General features: G+C 32.9%; 2 protein-coding genes across 2 annotated transcripts; one reads left to right on the plus strand and one right to left on the minus strand.

The window, feature by feature from the left end:
- Positions 1-354: 354 nt before the first annotated feature.
- LOC131602614 (beta-amyrin 11-oxidase-like) lies at positions 355-16768 on the minus strand. The gene is made up of 8 exons (XM_058874771.1): positions 16508-16768; positions 15937-16417; positions 14829-15095; positions 14469-14558; positions 1277-1355; positions 986-1092; positions 765-886; positions 355-663 (listed from the first exon to the last, which is right to left on the minus strand). Exons 1-8 carry the CDS (start codon positions 16738-16740, stop codon positions 564-566), a joined length of 1479 nt encoding a protein of 492 aa, XP_058730754.1. The 5' UTR covers positions 16741-16768; the 3' UTR covers positions 355-563.
- On the plus strand, positions 11881-13105 carry LOC131602615 (uncharacterized). Its single transcript, XM_058874773.1, has 5 exons — positions 11881-12274; positions 12361-12471; positions 12571-12652; positions 12745-12840; positions 12926-13105. The coding sequence occupies exons 1-5, from the start codon at positions 12162-12164 to the stop codon at positions 13028-13030; spliced, it is 507 nt and encodes a 168-aa protein (XP_058730756.1). The 5' UTR covers positions 11881-12161; the 3' UTR covers positions 13031-13105.
- Positions 16769-19513: the final 2745 nt, after the last annotated feature.

Consider the following 19513-nt stretch of genomic DNA (forward strand, 5'->3'; position numbering starts at 1 on the left):
CTTTGTTTCACCAAGGGTCGCTACCTTGTGAAACAATACCAATGTAGCCTATAAATAATTCATTCCGAATTCAAAAAATGACAACACAAAAACGCAAATCCTCTAGAGTAAATTTGAGACACTCTTTGCTACATTCGAGTTTTCGTCGGTCTTGCGCAGACTCGATAAGACTGTATTATCTTGGGTATTCCTGCATAGAAACTCTAAGACAATTTGAGAGTGCTTGAAATACTATAAGGAAATTATTCCGTATACGATTCTAGCCTCGATTCCAATTAATTGAAATTAATTTTGTAACAAACACAACATGTTATGTGACTTGTTTATTTATTCATTAATAGTTTATTTATTCATTAATAGTATAATTATATAAATTTGATTTTCAAAGTTTAGGATATGACATAAGGTGAATCTACATCATCACCTATTACAGTTTTTTTTAATATTATTTATCTCTTTTTATGAAGACTAAAAACAACAACATTAACTATAAAAGCTAATGGCTCCAATTGCGACATAAGAAAAGTAAATGTTGGTTTACAAACAAGTGGTTTTGAAACAAGCTAAGCATGCAAGATCTTTATCACCTTAGCAAGACAGTTGTCAATTGGTTTAGGTACTGGCAAGTTAGTAACAGGGCATTCTGGATTCATTCGCTCCAACCTATAAAATACACAAATTAGCCATAAAAAATAATGATAAAATTTTCATATTGCTTATCCCAAAACAATAATAAAAAATATTTTTGTATAAAATATATTAACCTATAATTAAGGAGGAAATAATGAAGATATATTGAAATTTCAAGTTTTGCTAAATCGCTTCCAGGACATATCCTACTTCCAGCTCCAAAAGGAAGGAAGGTTCCTGCCTTGGCAGTGTGATTCTGCATAATAATGTCATTATTCGAATTTAAAAAAGTGTTAATTTATTATATAAAATGCCTCTTAAATATACTACTATCTTTTATATATATCCAACTTACATCCCATCTTGATGGATTAAATTCTTCAGGATTTGGATAAATTTCAGAGTTCATATGAATAGCTCTCGCCCATATTAGCACTCTCCATCCTTTTGGAATGAGATAACCTTAAAATATTAAGAAAATGACACATTTTTCCTTTAATAAATAAATAAATAAATAAATATATATATATATATATATATATATATATATATATATATATATATATATATATATATATATATATATATATATATATATATATAAATTAATAGTTTATAGGTTGATATTGCATATGAAATTAAATACCATTGATGTGGACATCAGACATTGCCTCCCGAAAAAATGAGAAGGAAAAGTTAACACGTCGCAACATTTCATTGATTACCTGTAAGGTAGTAAAATATGCATTGTCTTATTCTTTTTATGATGCCTTAACTAATATTCTAGATTTCTTAGAGATTAAAAATATTCTAAGCAATCTAATTAATGCAACTTTAAAACCAAAGATTTAATTAATGTAATAAAATGATGTATTTTTACATGTGTTGCTAGTTTGTTTCTTTCTTTTCTTCTAGTAGATAGATCTTTTGGTTGGGGACAAGGTCTATTATAAACATGTGTAAAGTGGACTATATTATAAGTTTTGTTTGGTGCGCAGGATAAGAGATATGATATGATATCTGTATCATATCTTATCTCAATCTAATATTTGATGACACAATTGAATATGGTAAGTTAATAATGAAATTTATCATATCCTATCTCAATCTAGTATGTTATGACACAACAAAATGCGATAAGTTAATCATGAGACTTATCATATCCTGCCTCACTAATTCAAATTATTATCCTGAATATTAGTTGGATTAGAAGTCAGCAGGATAAGATAAGAAATTAATTCACTAATTGAGCTTATAAAAAATAATTTAATATAAAAATTAAATATAAAAAAATATTAATTTGATATTAAATTAAAAAATATTAGTAAATAAATGTTAAGACATATGTATGATTTTGTCATAAGAGTAATTTTGTAATTTTATATAATATAAAACCCTTAAAACCTAATAAATTTGAATATTTAAAAATAAACTAATTATTAAAATTTTAAAAATATGAATACTAATTTTATTTTTTTATTAAATTAAATATATTTTTTTGCAAGAGTTGTTTTGTCATTTACATATTATATATATACATAATTTTATTTTGCTTATCTATCATTACATTTTTTTTTATTTTGCTTATTTAACAATTAATTATTTTTAAAATATTTTATAAAATAATTTAGAAAAAATATTGTTGTTTTACAAGAGTAAATTTGTCATTTACATATAATATTATTATATTTGGTATTCTATGTGAACCAAACACATGATAGAATATGTCTTATCATGTCTATATCATATCTTATCATTATTCTTTTTTATATCCTATCATATTTTTATCATATCCTGCGCACTAAACGGACCCTAAAATTCAATGTTTTATTACGATTTAATGTTTCAACGAAAATCATTAAAAAAAACCTTCACATCTTCAACAATTTTTGAAATCCATCACTTTGCTTACCTAGAAACCTTCAAGTTCTTCATATGATTTCAACAAAAATCACCCAAAAACCTTCTCAAAGGTACATAAACTAATTTCTCTAACAACACATGTAGTCCTTTTTACCCCATTCAAAAGGTAATATCTTATGATAACTTATCTAATTCTCACAGATGTTTTAATTTAAAGCTTTCATCTCTCAATCAACCTTCATATCTCTCAATGAGCTTTAATCCCTAACTACTAATAACACTTGGGATATAGACCCTTTACCACCAAACAAGAGATCCATTAACTGCAAATTAATTTTTTAAATAAATATTTTTGTCAATTGGCTGCAAATAAATTTTGTAAATAAATATTTTTACCGAAAGTTTTGATTATCCATAAACTTTTAACCCAATAGTGAAAATGACCACCATACGCATTCTACTCTCTCTGGCAGCCTCTTAAATTGGTATCTCCACCAATTATATGTCAACGCGGTCATTTTACATACATGGGGATCTAGAAGAGGATGTGTGTGTATATGAAACTTTCCCCTGGTCTAAAAGTTTTGACAAAAATTTGATTTGTAAAAGAAATAAATCCATCCATGGCCTTAAGCAAAGCATGCAGACAGTGGAATCAAAAACTCACTTCTACTCCTATTAACTCAGGCTACATTCAATCAAAATTTGATAACTTTTTATTTACTAAATCTGTATCTAATATGTTATGTGCTTGGTTTATGTTAATGATTTAATGTTTGTAGGCAATGATCTACATGAAATATCCCACTTTAAATCTGTATTGGACTCCAAGTTCAGCATCAAAGACTTTGACAACTTAAAATATTTCCTTGGATTTGAGGTGGCCCGGTCTTCTCAAGGCATATTCATCTGTCAACAAAAATATAACCCCAATCTTTTAAGAGAAACAAGCCTCCTTGGTGCAAAACCGGCTAATACACCAATGATCCTTGTCATAAACTTAATTCTGAAACTTTTTCTCCTCTCCCAAATCCCACTATATATCATAGTCTAATTGGGAAACTGATTTAACTAACCCACAAAGACATGACATGTGCTGACATATGTTTTTATGTTTGCAGGTTAAGTCAACACCTGTTAATTCCAACAAATCAGCACTTATAGACAACATTCCATATTCTTTGGTATATCGAATCAGCACCAGCGCAGGGCCTCATCTTCAAAGCTTCTTCCAGCATCACATTCAGTTTTACGGACTCGAATTAGGGGATTGTGCCTATTTCTTTTATTAGTTAATTGTATTTCATTGTAACGGATTGGGCCAAAATAAAATACGAGTTGTAGACACTACGCCAAATTTGGCTTTTAGCAGCACCCCTACGAAAGCGCTTTTAGGAAAAGCGCTGGCATAGGCTTCGCTAAAGACAAAATTAAAAAACACGCTAAAAAAGCGCTCTAATAGTGGGGGGGTATGAAAGCGCTTTTAAGAAGCGCTCTGGTAGGGGGGGGGGGTTATGAGAGCGCTTTTCAAAAGCGCTCTGGTAGGGGGGGGTACGAAAGCGCTTTACAAAAGCGCTCTGGTAGGTGGGGGGAACGTGGGGGGAACGAAAGCGCTTTTCAAAAGCGCTCTGGTAGGGGTGTTTAATGAGAGCGCTTTTTGTCAAAAGCGCTGGTATAGCCCAGGCTATGAGAGCGCTTTCCAGAAGCGCTTTAGTAGCCTTATTACTAAAATTAAAACCAAAAACACGCTTCTACTGTTTCTCACTTTCTCTCTTTCTTTTTCTCTCTGCACGCGAACCAGAAACCCCACCCCTCACCGTCGTCGGTCCTCCGTCCACCACCATCGCGCGAACTTCTTCTCCTCCGTCCACCACCATCGTTTCGTCTCCGTCTCTTCTCCTCCGCCACCCAGGTATCACACTTCTCATAGCTTTCATATCTGGAAGGCTTCATGTTTGTGAGTATTTGTGAATATCAGTTGTTGTTCTTTGTTGTTTTCTTTTCCTCTTAGATTCATTATGAGATTGTTGTGTTTAATAATATATTCTAAGAGAGAAAATTGCAAGATAGATATAAAACAAGTGTATGTGTTTCTCAATCTGTTAGATTACACTCAAAAACACAGCATTTTGTTAATTGAATTACCTCTTTTCTTAACAAATACAATTATTGTTGGGCACTGTCATGGAGAAACATGAAGCCTTGCAGCAGCTACAAGAGTTTTTTACTTGAGTATTTCTTGAATTAGAGGAAAATGTTAGGTTATTTCCATTGAGGGAACTATTTGATGAATACATATCTGGAACTATGTTCATCAATGGCTTGTAATTGATCCTAAATCATACATTTACTTGTGGTGAACTATGTTAATTTACAATGACTCCTACTGGGCCTTGAGTTTCTTCTTTTTGACCCTCATGGCATCACCAAAAGAAAGTGTAAAACTAGTGTATGTTGTATGCAATTCATGACATGCTTTCTATTCTGTTCATGTTCTTTATGCATGTATTAAATGACTTTATGCTAATGTAAATATAAAATATTTTATTTTAGTATCACAGGGTTAAAAGGAGTCCAGGATATGATTTCTAAAATAAATTCAAATAAGTTATAAAATAAATTTGTGTATGGAATTTATTCTAATGCATTATAATTATCTGTAAGATAACCATTGATGGTGCATTGGTGGTGACTTCAATTCTATTTCTTCTTCGGACGAAAGAATTGGAGTTGCTAATAGAGGAAATAGCAACGACATAAGGAACTTCAATGAATTTATTGATAATAGTAATAATAGAAATTAAATAATAAATAATATATAATAATAGTAATAATATATACCTTATGAGAGTTGAATTAATGAGGAAGAGAGAAGGTAAAGAATGAAACAAGAGTGAGTTAATGTATATAGACAAGGATGATTCATAAGGTTTGCTTTTGAGCAAAAAGTTTTATAGCTTCGTGTTAGTAGTGGTGTATTTAATTAACTGCATCGTGTGTCTTGTGTTAGTAGTGTTAGTAGTGGTGTATTTAATTAACTGCATCATGAGCTATTCACCCATTCTTATTATAATCATACATTGAATTGAATTTCTTGTATAGGTCTGACTGGATTGATAACTTTGGATCTCTTTGGAGCTCGTATCATTGACTCTGGTACTACATATTTAGGAGTATGTACACACATCAAACTATTGTTGATTTCCTTTGTTCAATCGATTTTGTCTTGGTGGTTACTAACTTTGTGAATTTGCTATAGGGGTAACTTGTGTATAGTGAAAGTTTGATCGTTTCCCAGCCTAGTTCGACGTTTGGCGTTTTCTTGAGTTCGGTAACATCCGAGGTAAATTTCTTTCTCAAATTACTGGTATTATGATGAATTTGTCTGAAATTGTGTGATTATATATGTTACGTTTTATTGCTTCGGATTCATTTCGTTTATACTTTGCGTTTTGACAGAAACACATTAGTTTTATGTGTTTAGAGAGTTAATATAGGAGGTACTTACTAACTTTGTGAATTGAATTCGCCATAGGGGTTACTTGTGAAGAGTGGAAGTTTGACCGTTGTTGTTTAGCTTAATTAAGACATGGATAAGACATGGATGAATTCAAACCGATTGTCGAAAGAGTACGAGAAAGGGGTATGGGAATTTGTTGAGTTTGCGGTTGCGAACTCCAAAGACCCGCTTCGAATGCCGTGTCCTTGCTTGGGTTGCTGTTATGCCGGGGGTAAGGTTAACGGGAATCAGTTGGGATCTCATTTATTACGGTTTGGAATTGATAGAAGTTATACATGTTGGACAATGCATGGTGAGAAAAGTACCGGGAATGCTGGGTCGAGGTGTAATAGGAAGTATGCTTCAAACGACGATTGCACAGACACATACGATTGTGATCGTGTCGAAGAGATTGCAGAAGCGCTGGAAGAAGATCTAGCGGATTGTCCCAAAATGTTTGAGAGGTTGGTAAGCGATGCAGAGAAACCGTTGTATGATGGTTGTTCGAAATTCACAAGATTGTCTGCGGTGTTAAAGTTGTACAACTTAAAGGCGGACAATGGATGGTCGGATAAAAGTTTCACAGAGTTATTAGCCCTTATGAAAGATATGCTACCAGAGGATAATGTTCTTCCCAATCGAACGTATGAAGCCAAAAAGATGTTGTCTTCTATTGGAATGAGCTATGATAAGATACACGCATGTCCAAACGATTGCGTTTTGTTTCGAAACGAGTATGCAGCGTTGAATGAGTGTCCTAAATGTGGTGCCCCTCGATATAAGAAAAAGTTGTCTCCTGCTAAAGTCTTATGGTATTTTCCTATAATTCCGAGATTTAGACGCATGTATCGTAGTGAGACCGATTCAAGACACTTGACTTGGCATGCAGATGAAAGAATTATTGATGGAAAGTTGCGACATCCGGCAGACTCACCACAATGGAGTAAAGTTGATACTGAATATCCTGAATTTGGAAAAGAAGCAAGAAACCTTCGGTTGTCATTGTCTACTGATGGAATGAACCCGCATGGTATTCAAAGTATCTCGCATAGCACATGGCCTGTGATTCTTATGATTTATAACTTACCTCCGTGGCTATGTATGAAGCGTAAGTACATGATGTTATCTATGCTAATTTCTGGGCCTAAACAACCAGGGAATGACATAGACGTATACTTGGCACCCTTAATCGAAGATTTAAAGTTTTTGTGGGAGAGAGGTGTGGAGGTTTACGATGGGTATAGGAAAGAAAGTTTCAACTTGAGGGCGATGTTGTTTGGAACAATTAATGATTTTCCAGCATACGGAAATCTATCCGGGTACAGCAACAAGGGTCAAAAGGCGTGTCCTGTTTGTGAAGATGAAACCGATACGACACGATTGGCGCTTTGTCAGAAGAATGTCTTTCTCGGCCATCGTAGATTCTTAAATTCTAATCATCACTACCGTGGGTGGAGAAAAGCATTCAATGGAGAGGCCGAACATCGTACAGCCCCGCCTTTTTTGTCAGGTGATCAAATTTTTGAAAAGGTGAAAGATGTGAGCACTCAGTTTGGCAAGCCTTTTGCACATTCAATTGTCAAGGGTGGGTGGAAGAAGAAGTCAATTTTCTTTGAACTTCCATATTGGAAGTCGTTGTACGTAAGACATTTCCTGGATGTTATGCATATTGAAAAAAATGTATTTGACAGCGTTATAGGTACGCTACTCAATATACAAGGAAAGTCTAAGGATGGCGTTAACATAAGGAATGACATGGTAAACATGGGGATGAGAACTGAATTGGGGCCCGTGACGAAAGGAAGACGAACATATCTGCCACCTGCTGTTTACACTCTATCTAGAAAGGAGAAGAAAACATTGTGTAAGTTCCTCAGTGAAGTAAAAGTTCCAGAAGGCTACTCTTCAGATATTAGAAGACTTGTGTCCATGAAAGACCTCAAGTTAAAGAGTTTGAAGACGCATGATTGCCATGTTATAATGGAACATTTTTTACCAATAGGTATACGTTCTATTCTGCCAGAAAAAGTAAGAAGCGCAATAACTAAGCTGTGTTTCTTCTTCAGGTCTATTTGCAGTAAGGTGGTCGATCCCGCGATCTTACCAACATTGCAAAATGAGATAGTTGTTACTTTATGTGATCTTGAAATGTATTTTCCTCCCTCGTTTTTTGACATAATGGTTCATCTAGTCGTTCATCTTGTGAAAGAGACACAACTGTGCGGACCAGCTTATATGAGATGGATGTACCCTGCTGAACGTTATATGAAAATATTAAAAGGGTACGTGAAAAACAGAAGTCGACCGGAGGGTTGTATTGCCGAGCGATACGTTGCTGAAGAAGCGGTTGAGTTTTGTACTGAATATCTGTCAAATGTTCAATCAATTGGACTCCCCAAATCTCATATTGTCGAAAAAAAAGAAGGAAAAAGGCTAATTGGAAATAAAGTTGTGACAGTATCAATGGTCGAACGGGATCAAGTGCACTTGTATGTTCTGCACAATGAGATTGAGGTTGAGCCGTTTGTTGAAATGCACAAAGTTGTTCTCCGAGATTTAAATCCAAATAGAAATGAGAACTGGATAGTACGAGAGCACAATCGAAGTTTCATATCGTGGTTTAGAGATCATATTTATTCAAAGTATCGTTCAGATCCTGCTTCAGTAACAGAAAGGTTGAGATGTTTAGCCTATGGTCCATCTGTAATTGTACTTTCTTATAGCGCATACGCAATTAATGGATACACATTTTATACCAAAGAACAGGATGATAAAAGTACTATGCAAAATAGTGGTGTTACCTTGGTAGCTGAAGCTATGCACATATCAAGTGCGAATGACTTAAATCCGAAATTTGCAAATTTGTCATATTTTGGGGTTATCGAGCGCATTTTGGTGTTTGATTACGCGAAGTTTCAGATTCCTGTATTTGGTTGCAAGTGGGTTGAAAATAATAGTGGCGTACGAATGGATAAGTCAGGATTTTTGCAAGTGGATCTCAATAGGGTAGGGTACAAAGATGAGCCTTTCATTCTAGCCTCTCAAGCTAAACAAGTGTTCTATGTCAATGATCCGACAAGTACGAAATGGTCTATAGTGCTTTTATCTAACAAAATAGTTGATGAAAAAATTGAAGATCAAGGTGATATTGGTGTTGGCATTGAATCTTGTACAAGAAACGATCAAAATGAGAATGAATCTTGTATTAGAAATGATCATAATGAGGGTATTTGGATCAATCCAACCGTCCGCATTGTTAAGAGACGCGTAGTACACAAACCTACCAAGAAAAGAAAGAGACGTTAGTGATAAAGGTAATAGTATACATAGTCCGACTAATTTGTTTTATTCAATTTGGTGCATATTCTCGTTTTGTACATAACTTTTGAACCATGTATCCGCTTGTTGACTTCTTTACATGTAACTATACTATTTTGACGATTCCGGAGCTGCTCATGCACTTATCTTTACATTTCGGGACTATTTTTTTATCGGTTTTGCTTCTGCCCGTAATCAAAAGTCGGGCTTAGGGTCTGAATTTCGGAAAACCGACTTTGTTTTTGAGTCCGTGGCGACGTTTTACCATAGCCATGTAAATTTCGTTCAATTCCGATAACTTTCTTTTTTTACGCTTATTTTGATTTGTACCGATTTCGTTTCCGATTTACTTGTACATGCATGGTTTGACTTCCATTTGACTTGTATAGATTGTTAGCTTATTAACAGTGTACTAATGTGCTTTAGTTTGTTTGATACAGGTTCAATGGCTTCAGATAGAGATGCTCCACCTGAAAACCCACCTGAAAACTTACAAGAAAACTCACAAGAAAGAGTTGCTTCGGATACAAATGCTCCACCTGATACTGAAGCAAAAGAGGTTGCACGAGGCATCACTATTATGAGGGATATCATACGACATAGAGACCAAGGATTAGTATACCGATTGGAATGGAATTCTGATAAACAACCAATTGGTCCTAATTCTGCAAAGTTGACAAGTTATATTGGTACACTTGTCCGTATGCATATTCCAGTCTCCATAGCTACCTGGAAATCGAAGACGAAAAATTTAGAATTGGAGGAGAAAAAACAAGCGATTTGGGAAGAGCTTCAGGTATATATCATATATGGTTAATTGTTGTTATTATCTTGACGATAAATTGTTTAAATTATTTATACTAACACACTATGCGTACTCTTTTTGCAGAGGACTTTTGAGATACCAGATGAACGTAAAAGCTACATACTTAGTTTGGCCGGCAAGAGATATAGAGGGTGGAAAAGTTTTTTGACAAACACCTATCTTAAGGATAAAGATGGAAAATTTCTTGAAGTTGCACCGGGACGGCCAACAAAGTATGCGACCTTCATTGATGAAGCAGATTGGGCTGAGTTTGTAAAGCAAAGAGATGAAGCTTTTCAGAAAAAGAGTGCCACGAATAGGGAGAGAGCATCCAAACCCGCGTATCCATACAAAAAATGGCGTTTGGGATATGCACGCTTAGAGGATAAAATTGTAAGTAAATAGAAATTCGATTTAATTAATTGTCTACATGTGCATGTTTTAATTGACGATTTTATCGTTTGTGTCAATGCATAGTTGGAGGAGACTAAAAGTGAGGAAGCTTCACTTCCTGTACATGTGTTGTGGAAGGAAGCTCGTGTGGGCAAGAATCACGCTGTCGATCCCGATGTTCAGAGAGTTTATACTGAATGTGTAAGTATAATACTGTGTCTTTAATTAAATCAAATGTTTTTTAATATATAAATGACTTTTTATCTCCACTAATAATTATTTAAATGTAAATGAATTACAGGAGACCTTGTCGCAATCGGCATCCACCGGTGAGGAGAGCGTACTTAGTAGAGTACTAGATGCTCCCGAGTATCCCGGTCGGGTGAGGGGTAAGGGTCATGGTGTGACTCCAACCTCTTTTTATAAGAGTTCTAGGAGAAGATCAAATCTTACCAATGAAGAAGTGTTGCAAAAGTTGCAGGAATTGCAAGCACAGGTCTCTGAATTGCAAAGAGATAAAGATATGTATATGAGAGAAAAGTGCAACACTTCATCGGTGAGAGAAACTAGTGATAAGGCTAGTATCAACTATCAAAAGAAATTTCCCGAGGTAATTATAAGTTTTTTTCCTTACAAACTGTTCTATTTTATTAATGATAATGACTTTATATTTACTTTTGGTTTAGGGCATTTCATCTTGCCAACTATACTTATCGGAACCGAATTATCGACTAGTTGGCAAGGGAAAAGTGCACAACACTTCGGGAGATTTACTTCACCACAGACCGCTCCCGGATGGACACCTGAAAGTATCGGTGGATGTTGTATTAGATCGTGATGCGATTCTACCGGTACCTGACATGGTCTCAGAGACGACATTGCTGCGAGATGCAATAGGATCGTTTGTTGCATGGCCCTCGGAGCTCATTACCATTAGTGATGAGGTAAATTGAAAACGATTATGAATCATTTAGTTTTCGAATGTCAATTCTAAACCGTTTATTAATTATGTTTTACATTTTATTTTTAGACTGCTCCTATAAAACCCGCAATTAAGGGTAAAGGGATTTTACAGGAGGAGGAGTCTGTTGCATCGCTAAAAGAGGTACATTTAAAGTGTTAATATATAATCTGAATCAAAATATGCATGATTTTATATTTTACCTAACTTATATGATTTTTAGGCATCCGCTCGGGAGTCACAACAAGTGACGCAGCAGGTTCGTAGCGTACCACCCAGTGGTCCTCCGAAGCAAGCGGCAAGAAAAGGCGGTGCTTTTGTGCCTCGATACCGGGCGACACTCGCAACAATGGTTGATATGTCCGATATGAAGGATGGTGCTTTACGGGAAATCGATATGGATGAAAGTGTCTTCGGTATTGAGTTCAAGTCACATATTACAATTGACGACTTGCAAGAGATTTTTGACCAGGATCAACTAGGCGTCAGTAATATGCAATCATACATCCGGTAATATTCACTCATCCGATATATTATTTAATTAGTCCCACAATATAATTTATTTACACTTTTCAATAAAAAGAATCTAATGTTTATTATGTTTTTATTTAAGGTTGTTGTATGACAGAGTGTTGCGCGGGACTGCATTGTCTAACAGATTCCGGTTCGTGTCTTCCGCCCATTGCAGCGGAATGGAAATTGTTTCGGATCCGGAATCTGTTAGACAGCGCTTAGTCGATAGATTCATGTCCACCGGCAATACAGAATGTCTGCATCTTTGGGCGTATAATACCCGACCAGTAGGGTTAGTTTCTCATTCTTTATTCATCTAATCTCTGTTTCTTTAGTGTATAGCAATATTTTCATATAACCTATTGTTTTAATTTATAGAGCACACTGGTTGCTGCTTGCTATCAACCCGATAAGGGAAGTCGTGTATTATCTGAATTCGGTAAAGGGTGAATGGACCAATTATCCGGCCATGAAGGAAATCGTTGATTTGTAAGTGGGATCGTTCTAAATATATATTCGTGTATATTTATATATTTACTTATTTGTGGGATTGATCTAAACATATGCTTTTATATATTTGTTAATTAGATCAATACAAGTATTCCGTAGTCAACGGGACGCACAGGTATCCCGGACTAAATCAAACAACATCACCTGGATCGAAGTGCAGGTACATTACTTTTCACAAATTTGCTTATAATATTTATGCTACTTGGTAAAACAAGACAACTTATATAGAATCTTATTTGTTTTTCTATGTAGTGTCCGATACAGCGTAACAGTTCAGACTGCGGATACTTTGTATTGAGGTTTATGAAAGAAATCATTCAGGCGAATCAATTAGAGATTCCTCCCACGGTATAAAGTTATAACTTAAGATAATTTCATATAATTTATTACATTTACCTAAATATATTATTCATATTATGTTTTTGTTTTATAGTACCTTGACGAATTCCGTGCTGCTGGGTACTCGAAGCTAAAGTTAGAAGAAATCAAAGAGGAATTGTGTCAATTTTATATTAAGCAATTTTTCATGCAGATTTGAACTATAATATTGTTGATTTTGTAATGATGTATATATATAATTTTGTAATGATGTATATATATAATTTTGGATATTATAATGGTATATATTAGTATATATATTGTCTTACTGATGGCTGAAATAATATAGTCGAAAATATATTACAGGTCGAAAATATATTACAGGTCGAAAATATTACAGGTCGAAAACATTACAGGTCGACTGGGAGGATTAAATTATAGGCTGCACATAAAAATACCTCATTTAGCAACTACAGCGCTTCTAAAAAGCGCTCTTAAAGGTCCACATACTAGAGCGCTTCTTAGTAAAAGCGCTGGCAAAGACCAGTAAAAAAGCAAAAAAAACTAAAAAATTACGCAGCATACAAAAGCGCTTTGGGAAAAGCGCTCTGGTAGGCCCCCCTATGAGAGCGCTTTGTCTGGAAAAAGCGCTCTCATAGGGGGGCCTACCAGAGCGCTTTTCCAAAAGCGCTTTTGTATGCTGCGTAATTTTTTAATTTTTTTTGCTTTTTTACTGGTCTTTGCCAGCGCTTTTACTAAGAAGCGCTCTTAAAGGGGGGTCTACCAGAGCGCTTTTTCCAGGAAAGCGCTCTTATAGGGGGTCCTACCAGAGCGCTTTTTCCAGGAAAGCGCTCTTAAAGGGGGGGTCTACCAGAGCGCTTTTAAAAGCGCTTTCGTAGCCTACGCCAGCGCTGGCTTTGGCAGCGCTTTAAAGCGCTGTTAAAGGCCAAAAAAAGCGCTGTGAAAGCCCTTCCGTGTTGTAGTGAGAGTTGCATTTAAGGGTGAGCCTCTCTATTTTAGGTTCATTGAAGAATTTATGTATATGGACTATATATATATATATATATATATATATATATATATATATATATATATATATATATATATATATATATATATATATATATATATATATATATATATATATATATATATATATATATATATATATATATATATATTTCAAATGCATTAATTCTTCAATGAACCTAAAAAGTAAATTTTTTCTTATATTAAAGATCAGAGAAAGATTTATTATTATTTTTTTCCTTTCTTTTATTTTCATATGTTAATTTTCTTAATTGGATTGGGTGTCGAATGTGCATCTCTCATCAGAAACCAATTTAGGTTTTCTATACTTAATGTTTATTCTTAATTTATGATATCTAAGGATTGATTAATAGACTTTTCTTGAACTATAATCTTTTGCATCATGGAGTATCGTACTTGCATCCCATTTTTGAATTGGAGGGTGTGGATTACTATGTGAAAAGTATCAATATATTAAATTTTGGAAATGATATTTAAAATATATTGTTGGGTAGGTTTGACATTTTCAAATCGTGTTAAAGTGTTTAGAGAAAAGTAACACGTGATTTTGATGGCTTGTATTTGGATTCTTTTGTAATATAATTAATGATAATTAATAACATACTTACTTGAGAAAGATAAACCATTTTCTTGATTTCATTAAGACTCAATCGCTTTTGAGATATCGGTCGTGCCATCAAGATTTCTTCCTGCTCTTCCTACAATGTATATAAAAGATAAAGTATAGATATATTATTTGTTGATCCTCAACATTTACGTGAATAGATAACATTGTTTTTTCTTTCCTATATATGTATCTCTGAAGTTATTTTGTACAAATTAAGAAATAATATTGAGTAAAAGTATATTTCAACACAACTATTAGACTTTTAGTTTTAAGTGAATGTCTTTTTCGAAAATTAATGAATTCATTTTCATAAAATTATGAGTAAAAGATTCTCTATTGATCAAAATTTAACTAGATTTACCTTGGCTTTTTTCAGAATATCCGGATACTTTGTAAGGTAAATAATTGCCCACATTAGTGCAGTTGCTGTACTTTCATGTCCAGCAAATAATAGCCCCATCAATAAGTCACTAATATCCTCATCCTCCAAATTGCTACCATTCTCATCTTTGACTTCTAATAAAATATCTATAAGATCTTTTTTTTCTCCCACATGTTGACAACTTTGTATCGTCAACCTCTTTTCATCGACAATAGGTTTAAGTATTTTGGCTATCTTCTTGCGTGCCTACAATAATAACAACATGCAAACATGTAAAATAACTAATTCTTACCAAAATTTATTAACTACGGTTTAAATTGCAATTGTATTACAATTGTGATCGCTGATGTGATTGTGGTTTCTAGTGTTGTGGTTATAGTTATTGTGATTGGTGCGACGAACATTATAGTAGTTGCGGCGTGAATACTGGTTGAGATATATTTGAAATTAGGGGTGTCAAACACGCATATCCGCCCTGTTTAGGCTCGTCCCACAAAAGCCCACGAAAAAACAGGGTGGACGGGCATATTTGAGAGTACAGTCTAAAATTTTGCTCCGCTCTGCAAAATAAGTGAGGGCGGAGCGAGGAAAGTCCGTGAACATTGAATTTTTAGACTTAAAAATTGTATGAAAAAGCTCATGCATACAAAAACCCACAAACACAAAAAAAAAAAACGGAACGGACACATTAAAGAGAGCGGACTTAAAATATTGTTCCGCCCCGTAAAAAAGTACAGACAAAACGGGTTTTTTTTTTTGTAGCCGGGTCCGTTTTGCCACCCCTACTTAAAATACATTTTTAAAGACTTTTATAGTAATGTTTTTCATTGCATATGAAAAAAAGCAAGATTTGATCGATCATGAAATTTTAACTTTTAGTGAAAAAAATTGAACAAACATTTTTGAAACTATTTGATGCGATTCTTAATACAATCACACCCATGATTTTAAATTACACCACAATTGTGATTTCATATTGTTGCTCAAACTATTGCATAAGCAAAACTGTGGTCACTATTGCGGTTGATGACAGCTATTTAAAGCCATGAAATTAACTAAAAATTGCTATGTAACGAAAGCTTATAACCTTAAGTGCTTTGTTGAAAGCAAAACCAGGAGCATTGATGGGGAGAGAGAACAATCCATTAAACAAAACTGTAAATGAACTTCCAATATTTTCAACAACATTATGATTAGAAGATCCCATGAAAATGTAGATTATAACTTTAAAGGAAACCATCTTCATCTCTTTCAACAACTCAATAGGGTCCTTCATGCTAGACAATTCTTCTAAGGAAGTTACCACAATGTCCTCGATACGTTCTATGAACATTTCTAGTGCCTTGTGACCAACAATGGGTGCAATAATTCGGCGTCGTAAATGCTTATGTTCGGCACTAGAGACATCAGTCATAGGTCTACATTGCGCCAACTCTTTGACGGATTTTGGATAACCAGGCCTAAAATTTACATCATCCGTAAGAACTTGCTTACACATCTTAGGCTCACATATGATGATACTAGGATTTCCGTATAAGTGATTTTTATAGATACCATTACCTCCATATCTAGGAAACAAATTAAAAAGAAAAGTTAGTAGTAAATCACATATATATAATTGAAGAAAGAAATAAACAAAAATGAGAAATGAAAGAGACTTGAGTTTAAGATTGGTAATGAAAGAATCAGGTTGGCCATATGAGAAATCTTGAATGAATGTTAAGAGATTTCCAATAAGTGGCCATCCCATGTCACCAGGAGGCAAAGGGTAATCTTTGTTTCTTAGTTTGATATGATAATACCATCCATTCAACTTCCTCACAATTTTGGTTACAAAAATGTAGCATGAAAACAAAGTTGTAGTAGAAATGAAAATCCATTGCATTTCCATTTCAAACGCCTTTTGATATAAGCTCAACAAATTCATCTCTCTTCAATTTATACAAAAGTTTGTCGATTGTGTGAGTGTATATACAGCCCATTCGGACTAAAGTATTTTCCCAATATTATTATTATTATTATTATTATTATTATTATTATTATTATTATTATTATTATTATTATTATTATTATTATTATTATTATTATTATTATTATTATTATTATATTATTATTATTATTATTATTATTATTATTATTATTATTATTATTATTATTATTATTATTATTATTATTATTATTATTATTATTATTATTATTATTATTATTATTATTATTATTATTATTATTATTATTATTATTATTATTATTGTTATTATTTTCATTTTTTATTTATATATTTCATAAGTAGTTATTGATATTATTATTGTTTTTTCAACTGAATGAAAATTATTGTTGTTATAATATTATTATTGTTTTATATATTAAAGTTGTAAAATTATTTTAAAGAAAATTTTGGAAAAAAATTAAGGTTAATTTCCTACTAATTAATACAAAAAATAAACTTTCTTCTATTAACTACTTAAATCCTTTTCATTTCTTTTTCTGATTAATTTTTAATTTAACAATCTAGTATATAAAATCTATTAAATTATTGAAGAAAATTTTGAAATCAAAAGTAAGGTTAATTTTCTAAATTATAGTACTTGTCTTTAAGTATTTAGTACAATCTATCATTTTTTCCAGTATCAAATAAAAAAAATCTAACTTTTATTCCATTAACTATTTAAATTCATTTTATCACCTTATTTTATTGTTTTTCTTTATTTAAAAATTATATCAGTTTTTGGCAAAATGAAATTTGCATTTGAAGGAGGTCCAATTGTCCCATACGAGAGGAAGAACCATATTCTCTAGATTTTTTTTTATGAATGAAATTTGTCGTTCTCACAAAGAACATAATACGTTGAGGTGATAGAGAAAAAAACATCTTCTAAGTGACCACACCACCATCTATTAGACTTCGAAAAAATGGTTACATCTTGGATGTCTAATAATATATTCGAGAACATTTTCTATCGATCAACAAAAATGGATTTCTTCCACTTCAAATCCCAAGTCAAATATCCATCTACAAACACCTCAACCTGACCTATTTTCCAAATCTCGCTTATAAGGGATGCTAAAAGACCTAGAGAAGCTAATATATGGGGAGGTACAACCCACAAATCATTCTAGAAAGAAGTTTGGAGTCTCGTCCTACTTTCTTATTAAGATGGGGCACAAACCAATCAGAAATATCATCTGCTTTTGAATCCAATAGAAACACTTATTTCCATTAGGAAGAGTTAGAATGAAACCCAACCGATCTACCTCCTACAGGTGAAGAAAAGATATCACACCAGAGACTAAAAACACCCAAAATGAGTCTCCTTCACCAATTGACAATAAGGGCCAGATTGACACAGTAGTGGTCCTGAATTCCCAAATCACCCAAGTGTTTGGGTTTCTAAACATTGGCCCACTTGACCCAAACAATCTTTGGATCACCTTTAACCCCTTTCTAAAAGTATTGTCTTTGGATCTTAACAATTATCTTCCAAACGTTGGCACACATCTTTAAAAATATAAGGAAGAAATTAGGAATAACATTAAGGACGAAGTTAAGGAAAACAACCCACTCCTCTAGGTTAACATATTGATGTCTAAACAAACTTAACAGACTAGAAACCAGACTAACTAAAAGTTTCAACGAAGACATACTGCGGGGGTTATAAGCCTCATCGATAACTCTAAATACTTTAAGGGAAGAGACTCTTACTTATAAGTCCCAAAATAAGTCCAAAAATACAGGATCCACATTATTCTAAGACTACTCTTTGCAAAATTTACACGAAGATTTGAGGAAAGCTCAAAACCCATAATACATTAAATAACCATAACCGAATATTATTAATATATAAAATATTAACTAGAATTAAATAATGTTTTTAAATATTTTACATTTGATTTTATTTTTACCGCTAAAATTTATGTCTAAGATAAAAAAGTAGTTCATATTTAGTATATTTAGTTGATTTAAAATAAATACTAAGGATCATAGAAAGAGAAACCAATCCAGTCCATTAAAATCAACAAAATCAAAATTTAATGGTCATGATTCATTGTTCTCATTTCTCATAATAACCAAGTGTTCTCACTTGAGTCGTCTCCATATATATATATATATATATATATATATATATATATATATATATATATATATATATATATATATATATATATATATATATATGGAGTGTATCTAATGATAAAAGGTAACCTTATATGAGAGTGATACGAAGAAATGACAACTGTTTGATTAAAATAAACGGTTGAGGTTTAATACTTTCCTTGAATTACTCATGTGACATTTTTTTTTTCTCAACTGCAAGTTTGAGAATATTTACTCTTTCCACATAAGTCATCAAAGTGATATATTAAATCTTAACCGTTTATTTTAATCAAATGATTGTTATCTCTTCCTCTTACTATCAAATAAGATTACTCTTTATATATATATATATATATATATATATATATATATATATATATATATATATATATATATATATATATATATATATATATATATATATATATATATATATATATAGGGATAGAATCAAATGATACTAAGGTGTCAAAGTTTAGTTTGACACCAAATCTCTACCGTTAATAGTATTGGATCAAACAATTATATAAATAGCTTATTTTTTAAGAGAAAAATAGGCTAAATATATTTT

The sequence above is a fragment of the Vicia villosa genome, linkage group LG5 (assembly GCF_029867415.1).
Source record: "Vicia villosa cultivar HV-30 ecotype Madison, WI linkage group LG5, Vvil1.0, whole genome shotgun sequence".
NCBI lineage: Eukaryota > Viridiplantae > Streptophyta > Magnoliopsida > Fabales > Fabaceae > Vicia > Vicia villosa.

What these genes read in the sequence shown, in the direction of transcription:
- LOC131602614 (XM_058874771.1), bottom strand. Translation starts at nt 16,740, where the DNA reads ATGGAAATGCAATGGATTTTCATTTCTACTACAACTTTGTTTTCATGC. An exon ending in ATATTCTGAAAAAAGCCAAG is followed by an intron (nt 14,559 to 14,828) that starts GTAAATCTAGTT and finishes TATACATTGTAG; the next exon opens with GAAGAGCAGGAAGAAATCTT. An exon ending in AAATGGTTTATCTTTCTCAA is followed by an intron (nt 1,356 to 14,468) that starts GTAAGTATGTTA and finishes ACTACCTTACAG; the next exon opens with GTAATCAATGAAATGTTGCG.
- LOC131602615 (XM_058874773.1), top strand. Translation starts at nt 12,162, where the DNA reads ATGGAAATTGTTTCGGATCCGGAATCTGTTAGACAGCGCTTAGTCGAT. An exon ending in TATAATACCCGACCAGTAGG is followed by an intron (nt 12,275 to 12,360) that starts GTTAGTTTCTCA and finishes TTTAATTTATAG; the next exon opens with AGCACACTGGTTGCTGCTTG. An exon ending in AATTAGAGATTCCTCCCACG is followed by an intron (nt 12,841 to 12,925) that starts GTATAAAGTTAT and finishes TTTGTTTTATAG; the next exon opens with TACCTTGACGAATTCCGTGC.